General features: G+C 33.6%; 1 protein-coding gene across 7 annotated transcripts in view; it reads left to right on the top strand.

Annotated features, from left to right (window-relative positions):
- Positions 1 to 11,736, top strand: part of TSGA10 (testis specific 10) — a 179,840-nt gene that overhangs the window by 149,968 nt on the left and 18,136 nt on the right. For 5 of the 7 annotated variants that reach the window (XM_077133845.1, XM_077133841.1, XM_077133843.1 and 2 more), the window contains one exon: positions 7,705 to 7,914. The exons of the other annotated variants lie outside the window; for them this stretch is intronic. In XM_077133845.1, the coding sequence (XP_076989960.1) occupies positions 7,705 to 7,914 (210 nt within the window). The remainder of the gene's footprint in view (positions 1 to 7,704; positions 7,915 to 11,736) is intronic. 7 annotated transcript variants of the gene reach the window in all.

Raw genomic sequence — 11,736 nt, 5'->3', positions numbered from 1 at the left:
TAGTTTCTTAATCTGAAGAAATTATATAAATTAATATAACCACTGCAGTTTTCTTATGATACATGTTTGCATGGTTTATCTTTTCCCTGCTTTCATTTTTAATCTTTCTATATCTTCATGTTTAAAATGAGGTTTCTGCAGACAGTATATGGTTGGATTCTACTTTTATATCTTATAATCTCTGTTTTGTAGTTAGAGTCTTTAGACCATTTAAATTTAATGAAATTATCAGTATAGTTGTATGTAAATTTACCATGTTGCTGTTTGTGTTCTGTTGTTACCATTTATTCTCTGCTCCATTTTTGCTGTTCTCCTGCCTTTTTTTTTCATGGGCAGGCTCCAGGAATTGAACCGGGTCTCCAGCATGGTAGGCGAGAATTCTGCCACTGAGCCACCGTTGCCTTGCCCTGCCTATTTTTTGTTGTTGTTTGTTTTTGTTTTTTTTTTTGCATGGGCAGGCACTGGGAATCAAACCTGGGTCTTCGGCATGGCAGATGAGAACTCTGCCACTGAGCCACCGTTGCCCACCCTGCCTTTGTGTGTGTGTATGTTGAGCAGTTTTAGTATTCCATTCTATCTCCATTGTGACTTCATAAACTATACATCTTTATTTTTTAATGATTGCTCTAGAGTATAAACCATGAATCTTTTACTTTTCACAGTGTACCTGCAGATAATATATTATTTCATAGTAACTTTTATTTCCTCCCTCTCATCCTTTGTGCTATTGTTCTTACATTTTATTTCTTCATATACTATAAACACCATTGTACATTATTATTTTCATATTAAAGATTTCTTTAATATCTTTAAAGAAACTAAAATAGAAGGTGAAAAGAGCCCTTTTAAATTCAACTACATACTTAACCATTTGTGGTATTCCTTTGTGTGGATACGAGTTTCCGTCTAGTATCACTTTCCTTCTGCTAGAAGAATTTCCTTTAAACATCTCTTCTATATAGCTCTGATGGCACAAGTTTTTCAGCTCTTATATTTGAAAGTCTTTATTTCACCTTATTTATAAAACATATTTTTTCTGGATATAGAATTCTAGATTAGTAGGACTTTTTTTTGCTTTCAGCCTTTTAGCAATGTTATTTCACTGTCTTCTGACTTGTATAGTTTCTAAAGAGATATCTGATGCTATGTGTATCTTTATTTCTCTGTACACAGTATGTTCTTTCTTACTGTGACTGTTTTTAAGATTTTCTCTTTATTACTGGTTTTCAGCAGCTGGTGTTTTTTTCTTTATTATGATGTAGATTCCTTGAGATGATATGTATTTTTCTCAAATTCAGAAAATATTTGGTCATTTTTATTCAAATATATATATTTTTATCTCTTCTGCTCTCTCTTCTCTCATTCTGTAACTCCAGTTTCAATGATATTAAACTGCTTAATACTATTCCATAGATCACTAAAGCTATTTTTCCCAGTCTTTTTCTTTTTGTGCTGAATTTTAGAAAATATTTTGTCTTTAAATTTACTGATCTTTTCTTCTGAATTTTTAATCAGCTATTAATCTCTGTCATGGTTAGGGACATGTGTCAACTTGGCCAAGTTGTGGTAACTGTTTATCTGATTGGGCAAGTACTGGCCTGTCTGTTGTAATGAGGACATTTCATAGGATTAGGTCATGATCACGTCAGCTGCATTCACAGCTGATTCCATTTGTAATCAGCCAAAGGGGATTCTACAATTAGTGATGCTAAATCTAATCACAGGAAGCCTTTTAAGGAGGACTCAGAGGAGACAGGCCCCATTCCTGCTTCGGCTGGTGAGCCTCTCCTGTGGAGTTCATCCAGACCCTCCATTGGAGTCGTCGGCTTCACAGCCTGCCCTGTGGATTTGGACTCTGCGTTCCTGCAGTCATGTGATACACCTTTATAAATTTTATATTTGCAAGTGTTCCCAGTTGATTCTGTTTCTCTAGAGAACCCTAACTAATACAATCCCATCCAGTGAACTTTTAATTTCAGAGGTTATATTTTTCATCCCTAAAAATTCTATTTGTCTCTGTTCAATATCATCCATTTTTCTTCTCATTATGTTCATTTTTCCCTTTCCATCTTTAAACATATTGAGTGTATTTATAATAGCTGTTTTAAAGTCCTTATCTGCTAATTTCTTTATCTCTGCCATGGTTAGATTTATGTCTATTGAATGATTTTTTTTCTTAATTATGAGTGTCATATTTGTTCTTTTGGTTATATTTAGCAATCTTTGATTGGATGTTAGGCATTGTGAATTTTACATTGTTGAGAGCTGGCTTTCCTTTAAAAGTGTTAGTCTTTATCCTGGAAAACTATTAAATTACCTGCCAGTCAGTTTATGTTTTGAGGATTGTTTCTAAGCTCTTTAAGGCAAGTCTAGAATAGCCTTTATTCCAGGACCAATTTAGCCCCACTGCTAAGGTGTGATCCTTTTGTGGTCTCTACTGAATACCTTGAATATTCAATCATGTGCCTCTACTTTGGCTAGTGGGATCATGAATGATGCCTGGCCTTATATAAGCTGTGGAGGTGGTTTGGCTTACAGATTTCTGGTAACTGTCTTTCCAGGAAGTTGTTTTTATCCAGCCTCATGGAGTTTTACCTTTGAATGTGCAACATCCCACATTTTTCAAAGGAAGACAACAAAATCTAATGCTCAACAAAATAAAATCTACATTGTCCAGCATTCAACTAAATGTGCAGATTTCCTTCTTTTCCTAGCTCCGTCCTCTCTGGAGCTCTGCTCTACAAATTCTAGGAACCTCAGACTTCCTGAACTCTGATCTCTGTCTTCTCAACTCAATGAGATCACTTGGATTATATTTTAATTCCTTTCCCTGCATCATTTTTGCCTCTCGGCAGAAAGCTGTTGCAACCATAAGTTCTCCCTGTTTGTTTTCCTTCACAGTCCTGTTATGCTCCATGCTATACATTGCCTGAATGAAGATTTTCCCCCTATATTTTGTCCATTTTTCTTGTTGTTTACAGCAGCAGGAAACTCGGATCTTGTTACTCCTCTTGTCTGGATAATAGCTGTCTTAAAGTCCTTGTCTGCTAATTCCATCATCTCTGTCATTTTAGTTCATATTTACAGCTATTGATTTTTAATCTGCTTTTGGTTCATCTTTTCTGCTTTTTAGTTGAATGCTGGACAATGTAGATTTTATTTTGTTGAGCATTAGATTTTGTTGTCTTCCTTTAAAAAATGTGGGATGTTGTTCTGGCAGGCAATTAAATTACTTGAACATCAACTGATCCTTTCAAGATTGTTTTTAAGCTTTAATAGGGCAGGTCTACAATAGCCTTTTCTCTTGGATTAGTTTATCCCTTCCCCTAAGGTGACTCTTCGGGGGTCTCTACTAAACACCCAGTCCAGGGTGTTCATGAAGGACTGTTCACCCTGGTGGGTTCAAACATTGATCTCTCCTCATCCTGTATCAGCTATGGAATTGTTTACTTAAGCTCCTTGGTTGTTCTTTGCCTTGTGGAGTTTGACTCTAAACACATGTGGTTTAGTATTCAGCAACAAACTCAAGGAGAACTGTAGGCAAATTCCTGAGGTTTCCTGAACTCTGCCCCACAAGTTTCAGATGTTTTTCTGTCTCCTGACCTCAGTGAGATGACTATGTTCTTATTGGGATTTCCCTCCATGAATCACAGTCTGAAAGTGTCTCCAGATAGAAAGCTGGGATGATCATCTTGTTTGTTTTCCTTCTCTCAAAGATCACAGTCCTGCACTGTCTGTTGTCCAATGTCTAGAAACATTTGTTCCCCCCCCCTTTTTTTTTACCAGTTCTTTGGTTGTTTTTAGTAGAAGGGTAAGTTTTGTCCCATTTACCCTATCATGGCTGGAAGCAGAAGCTTACTGTATCTATTTTTATCCTTTACTTCCAACTGTTTGTTTCTAGTAAATGTCAGATAGGTTAATTTTTTTTAAATCCAATCTGAGAATATCTTTTTTTTTTTTTTTTTTTTAAGAGAGAGGGAGGAAAGGAAGGAAAGACAGAGAAGGAAGGAAGGGAGGAAGAAAGGGAAACATTTTTAAACATTTTCTTGTTTTATTATATTTTGTTTGTTTGTTTGTTTGTTACATGGGCTGGGGCCGGGAATCGAACCGGGGTCCTCCGGCACGGCAGGCAAGCACTCTTGCCCGCTGAGCCACCGCGGCCCGCCAAGAGAATATCTTTTTAACAACTGATAAATTTAATCCATTTGTTTTGATTTATATTACTGATTCATTTAGTTTTATTATTACCTATTTATTTTGTACTTTCTGTTTATCAGGATTGTTTTATGATAATCTTTCTTTCCTCCTTTTTTTCTTGTATGTTTTTATTTTCTTTACATCCTTCTGCTTATGCCCCACCCCAACTCACTGGTTTGGAAGTTATTAAGTTCTATATATTCTTTTAGTAGTTAGAATTGTAATATGCATATTTAACAAAGACTAGTGTTTGTATCTGTAGCTCTTTTCCTAAGCAATACATGGACCTAAGAATATTTTAATATTGACCGAAACACCCTTCTCACTAATGTGTATGCATGCTCTTTCTCTCGGATATAGACATATGTATACTCACACCAATCATTCATGAGGTTGTTGTATTCATTAGTTCTACCTTCTTACATTGTTACAAAAGAAGCTTACAATTGCTTCTATTTTATTAGAGAAGCTATATATTTATAGAAAAATGATTCAGAAAATATCTAACTACTAAAAGAATATATAGAACTTAATAACTTCCAAACCAGTGAGTTGGGGTGGGGCATAAGCGGAAGGATGTAAAGAAAATAAAAACATAAAAGAAAAAAAGGAGGAAAGAAAGATTATCATAAAACAATCCTGATAAATAGAAAGTACAGATAATAAAACCAATCAACATACAATATGAACATTCTTTTTTTTATCACATAGTTGTATATCCATCATGATCATTTCTTAGAACATTTGCATCAATTCAGAAAAAGAAATAAAAAGAAAACAGAAAAAAATTCATACATACCATACCCCTTACCCCTCCCTTTCATTGATCACTAGCATTTCAATCTACTAAATTTATTTTAACATTTGTTCCCCCTATTATTTATTTATTTTTAATCCATGTTTTACTCATCTGTCCATAAAGTAGATAAAAGAAGCATCAGACACAAGGTTTTCACAATCACACAGTCACATTGTGAAAGCTATATCATTATATAATCATCTTCAAGAAACACGGCTATTGGAACACAGCTCTACATTTTCAGGCAGTTCCCTCCAGCCTCTCTGTTACGCCTTAACTAAAAAGGTGACATCTATTTAATGGGTAAGAATAACCTCCAGGATAACCTCTTGACTCTGTTTGGAATCTCCCAGTCATTGGCACTTTATTTTGTTTCATTTCTCTCTTCCCCTTTTCGGTAGAGAAGGTTTTCTCAGTACCTTGGTGCTGAGTCCCAGCTCATTCTAGGATTTCTGTCCCACGTTGTCAGAAAGGTCCACACCTGCAGTTTTCTTTATTATTAACAGTTTGTATTAGGTTGGTAACTTTGACACAATTTATGAATGAATATTATAATTATACCTTAGCTATGGTCCATGTTTATATTAGAGTTCACTGTGTTGTACAATACTGTTTATTTTCTTTAAGTTTTTGTTCTAATAACATATATACAAGTTAAAGTTTCCCCCTTTTAACCACATTGAAATATATAATTGAGTGGTGTTAATTACATCCACAGTGTTGTGCTGCCATCTCTACTACCCTCATCCGTCTACCAAAGCATTTCTCAACCCAGCAAACTGAAACCATACCAATTAAGCGTTAACTCCCCATTCCCTACCCCCCTCCAGGCCCTGATAAGCTGTATTCAAGTTTTTTGACTATAAATTTTCTTATTCTAATTATTTCATATCAGTGAGATCATAACAGTATTTGTGCTTTTGTGTCTGGCTTATTTTATTCAACTTGATACCTTCAAGGTTGATCCATGTTGTAGAATGTAACAGAACTTCATTCCTTTTAAAGACTGGATGATGTTCCAGTGTATATATGTACCACGCTTTATTTATCTGTTCATTGGTTAATGGGCACTTGGGTTGCTTCCATCTTTTGGCAATTGTGAATAATGGTGCTGTGAACATTGGTATGCAAATATATGTTTGATTCTTTTTAATTCTTTTGAGTCTATACCTAGAAGTGGGATTGACAGGTTATATGGTAATTCTATTCTTAACTTTCTAAGAAACTCCCAAATTGTCTTCCCCAGCTTCTCCATCCTTTTACATTCCCATGAACCTTGAATGAGAGTTCCTATTTCTCCATATCCTCTCCAACACTTGCAATTTTCCATTTTTTAAATAGTAGCCTTATTAGTGAGTATGGAATGGTGTTTCATTGTGGTTTTGATTTGCATTTCCCTGATGGCTAAAGATGTTAAACATTTTCTCATGTATTAATTGGCCATTTGTGTATCTTTGGAGAAAAGGCCATTAAAATCTTTTACCTGTTTTTAAATTGTTTGGCTTTTTTTTTGTCTTTTTGTTTTTGAATTGTAGAATTTCTTTCATTTACTCAGAGGAGCCTTTCCTGACTTCCTTGTCCCTTTCCATCTAAGTCAGTTTCCTTAGTTATACACCTTTTCTTCATGATTTCTTCTCAGTTTATATATGTGCATTTGTCTGTATGATTATCTGACTCTACCAATAGTCAAAAAGTTTCATGGGAGCAGAGACCACTTTGCTTACCATTGATTACGCATCTAGGACAATGCTCAGAACACTGTCAATAAATATGGGATGGATGGATAGATGGATGAATGGATAGATAGATGACTGGTTGGTTTAAAGAATGAGTAAGAAAGTGTGAGTGAGGAAGAAAAGGAGGGAGGGAAAAAGGTAGGAGCGAGTTGTGACTAGATAATCTTTTCCAGGTTTAATGTTTTGCATTTGTTAAAGCACTTTCAGATAATTTCTTTATTTGCCCCTCAGTTCTATTAACTTCACATTATAGCAAACAAATTACTTCTCTGTTGGTGGCAGTGCATTTACTTTTTTTTTTTTCTGAAACAAAGGGTGGTGGTGGTGGTGGAATTAGTTTAAGCATTTGAAAGCAGTTATATAATTTGAACCTCATACTACATTTTAAAATATGCTTTTATTTGTACTATCCATAATGTGAAATAGTCTTAATTTATACTTCCCCAGAGTCCTTTCCCCCAGAGTTATTATAACTGCTAGAGGTAACAGTCTTAGTTATATGATATTAAGATTGATATCAACATACCAGTTAAGAATTGGAAATGTGTTGTGTGTGAAATAATGGATAATGTTTGTCTTTAACAACAACAACAACAATAAATCTGTACCATAGAATAACTGTAACTGTGACAAATATGATCAGAACTATCGACCAAATATATATATAAAATTAACTAGCACTGAAGCTCGGGACTTGTAAGTGGGCAAATATTTTTTTCTAAGTACATTGGAAAGAATTACCAGGTGATCACTCTACTCATGGATTTTACATATAGAAATTTGAAGCCTGAATTTATCTTTTCTGGAGTATTTTATACATATGATTACATCTGTGTCATCTAAGTTCCTTATTGTTTGAGTGGACTATAATTAAAATATTTGTCCCTCTTTGTTTTCCACATATTTTTTCAAGTTTTATATATATATATACTATTATATATCTCTCTATATAAAATAATCTCATCCTTGCAGCACTTAAATGCAGAAAGGTCTTACAAGTCCCAGATTTCTACCTTACATAAGTCTCTTGTAAAGATGGAAGAGGAGCTTCAGAAGGTTCAGTTTGAAAAAGTGTCTGCCCTTGCAGATTTGTCTTCCACAAGGGAACTCTGTATTAAACTTGACTCGAGCAAAGAACTTCTTAATCGACAGCTAGTTGCTAAAGATCAAGAAATAGAAATGGTATGTAACACATTTTTAAAAGGTTCTTTTAAAATTCCTAGTAAGTATACATTTAGAAAAACAAGTTTTTTTAAAAAATAAAATATTACATCGTCATGTTCTTCAACTTTTGATTTTATTTTTAAGTCTGAGATTAATTTATGACAACTGTGTTCCAAACAATTCCAGAACTCTTGCAGAGTAATGTGCATTTAACTTTCACCAGAAGAATTGTAAAAACACATTGATATAGCAATCAGCAAAGAACCACGAGGTTAAAGTTTATTCAACTAAGTTATAACTTTAATGATGTTCTTTTAAACTAATTTTTTTTTCAGTAACTGACTGGGTCCTTTTGAACTGTGATTCAGATGATTATATCTACTGTATGCCTGGCATTTTGCTTGCACTGGGAATAAAACATTTAAAAGATACAGGTCCTTGCCCTCAAGAGCCTCCTAGTATTGATACATAAATAACTTGGGATCAATATCATACTTAGAGTTACTAAAATTTTTAGAGAGTGACTTCCTATTAGGCTTAAGGGAGTCAGAGGAGTTCACAGGGGTTATTACTGAGCTTTTGATGGATGAGGCATTCCATTTAGATGGAATGATAGTCTAGACAATGGATGGAGATAAAAGAAAGCATGGGTTCTTGAGTAACTGGTAACTTATGAGGCTACTGTCATGTGCTTGGAAGAAAGTGGCTGGAGATGAGTCTGGAGAGATAGATGGAGCTGGAATGTTAGGGGTAAGTATAGAAGTGTAATTGAAATAGTGTAATTGAAATGTCAGCAAATTTTAGTCATATTTACACTTCTGTTATTACTAAACCCTATTGAACTTATTATTTTGTTAGTCTATTGTTTATTAGGAGGACATGATACATTTGAGAATCAAGCATCTACTTTGTTTTTGTAAGAATCCACTGTTAATATTTTAATGAAGAGCCGTAATTCTCTGGCTCTTCCTTAAATTTTTACTTCTTTATTTTATGACTTTTAATGATGAAAGTAACTGTTGAATATATGCTTACTATAAAAATTCAAATAATACTTCCTTAATTTTTTTCTTTAAAACATATTTTACTTGATTTTTTTACATTGGAAAGGTTATATATGTTGCTATAATAACTGAAACAATTTAAAAATGAAATGCCAGCAAATACCATTTCAAAGCTTGTTAAAAATACTAGTACACCAAATAGAATAATACCCTGTACAGACTATACCAAAGTGATATATTCTTTGTAATCTTCCTTACGTTTTATAGACCATTTGAATTACCCTTCATGAAACTACATATAAATCTTTATAATGCTTGCTAAAGTTAAAATATTAATTTTTAAACATTTTATGGCCATTTAGTCTAAGTTGTGTAGCCCTAATTGTAATCAGCTGCATCCTATTCCCATAGTGGTTTTTTGTTTGTTTGGTTGGTTTTTTGGGGTTTTTTTCCTTTGTGTGTGTGCATGGGCCAGGAATCCCCATAGTGTTTTGAAATACTTCTGGCATTAATTTTAATTTTTTGTCATATAGTTTAATTAATTATATATATCTTTCTCCTTATAATCAGCTGCTATCTCACATAAAGTACTATCTTATCTATCTATGTTTCTTCAGCTGTGCTATGCATCTAGGGTACACTCAAATAATATATTTTAAAATTAACATTTTGAGATAATTGCAGATTCACATGCAATTGTAATAAATGATACAAAGAGATTCTATATACACTTTACCTGTTTTCCCCCAATGGTAGCTGTTTGCAAAACTATGTCCAATAACACAACCAGGATATTGACAATGATGCAATCAAGATACACTACAGTTCCATGACCACAATGGAAATCCCATTCCCTCACTTCGCCCTTTGGTAGCCCTACCCCTTCTTCCCTGTCCCCAAACCCCGCCTTAAACCCTGGCAACCGTTAAACAGCTCTCCATTTCTATAATATTTTCATTTCAAGAATGTTATATGAATAGAATAATACAGTATGTAAACTTTTTAGGTTAGCTTTGTTCACTCAGCATTAGTCTGTGCAGATTCATCCAGGTTGTTGAATGTATCGATATTTCATTCTTTTTTGTTGTTGAGTTGTATTTCATGCTTAACTTAAACGTTAAAACCATTCACCCACTGAAGGATATCTGGGTTGTTAACAGTTTTTGGTGATTACAAATGAAGCTACTATATACATTCCTATACAGGTTTTTGTGTGGACGTTACATCTTCATTTCTTTGTTAATGCCAAGGAGTGGAATTTCTGGGTTGTATGGTAGTTGCATGATTCATTTGTAAGAAACTGCCAAACTGTTTTCCCATTGTGCATTCCCATGAGCAATGGCAATGAGTTGTTCAGTTTCTCCACATCCTTGCAAGCATTTGGTATTGTTAGTATTTTTTATCTCAGCCATTCTAGCTGTGTAGTGCTATCCCATCATGGTTTCAATTTGCATTATCCTAATGGCTAATGAAGTCGAATATCTTTTTATGCGCTTGTCATCTGAATATCTTCTTTTGTGAAATGTCTGTTCATGACTTTCATCTATTTTCTATAAGGATTGTTTATTTTTTTAATGTTGGGTTTTGACAGTTCTTTAAATATTATAGATACTAATCCTTTACCAAATATGTGGTCTGTAAATATTTTCTCCCACTAAGTAGCTTGTCTTCTCATTTTCTTAATAGAGTATTTTTCAGAACAAAATTTTAAATTTGATGAAGTCCAACGTATCAAATTTCCTCTTATGGATCACACTTTTGTTGTTGAATCAATTGCCTAGCTCTGTATCTCAAAGATAATTCCCATGTTTTTTTTCCTAAATGTTTTATAGCTTTATGTTTCATATTTAATTCCACAATCCATTTTGAGTTATGTTTTAACTAATCTGTGAGACTTAGGCTGAGGTTCATTCTTTTGCCTCTGGATATTTAGTATCATTTAGTAAAAAGTCTCTTCCCTCCATTGAATTGATTTTGTACCTTCATCAAGAACCAGTTGGGCATATTTCTGGGTTCCCTGTGATTGACACTGATCTGTGTGTCTATCTCTAAGCCAATACCTCTCAGTCTTGATTATTATAGGTAAATTGTAAGTCTTGAAGTAAGGTAGACCGATTCCTTCCACTTTATCCTTCTTTTTAAAAGTTGTTTTAGCCATTGCAGGTGCATTACCTTTCCATATAAATTTTAGAACAATCTTGTTTCTATCTACAAAAACTCTTACTGGGATTTTTTATAGGAATTGCATTAAACCTGTGTGTTCAGTTCGGGAGAATTGACATCTTTACCATGTTCTCCATTAAGTATAATGTTATCTGCAGATTTTTGTAGATGTTCTTTATCAAGTTGAGAAAGTTCCTCTCTATTTTTATAATTTCCAAGAGTTGTTGTCATAAATAGGTGTTGAATTTTGTCAAATGCTTTTTAACATTGATTAATATGATTATGTGATTTTTATTCTCCAGGATATTGTGTATTGCATTGATTTATTTTCAAATATTGATCTAGCCGGTGTCCCTGGAATCATCCAAATTATTTTAAATGAGAGAGGAGAGGTTAAGGGTAAAAGATATATCTTCTTACTTTCTTATGAAAATGGATTAAAGCACTAGAATTAAGATTCTAGAATCATTTTTGCTTGTAGTTTTCTTTGCTTTTATTTTTTAAAGTAGCTTTATTGAGATAAAATTCGCATACCATACAATTCATCTATATCTCATTGTCTATCTTCAAAATGAATATAGTATGTCTGTCTATTGTCTGTTCTCAAGAAGAATCTTGATCTATTCTTTAATCTTCTTTAATTAATACTTATGATATTGATACTGTACTTAGG

The sequence above is a fragment of the Tamandua tetradactyla genome, chromosome 17, assembly GCF_023851605.1.
Source record: "Tamandua tetradactyla isolate mTamTet1 chromosome 17, mTamTet1.pri, whole genome shotgun sequence".
Taxonomy (NCBI): domain Eukaryota; kingdom Metazoa; phylum Chordata; class Mammalia; order Pilosa; family Myrmecophagidae; genus Tamandua; species Tamandua tetradactyla.
This window is presented reverse-complemented; position numbering and strand designations above follow the sequence as displayed.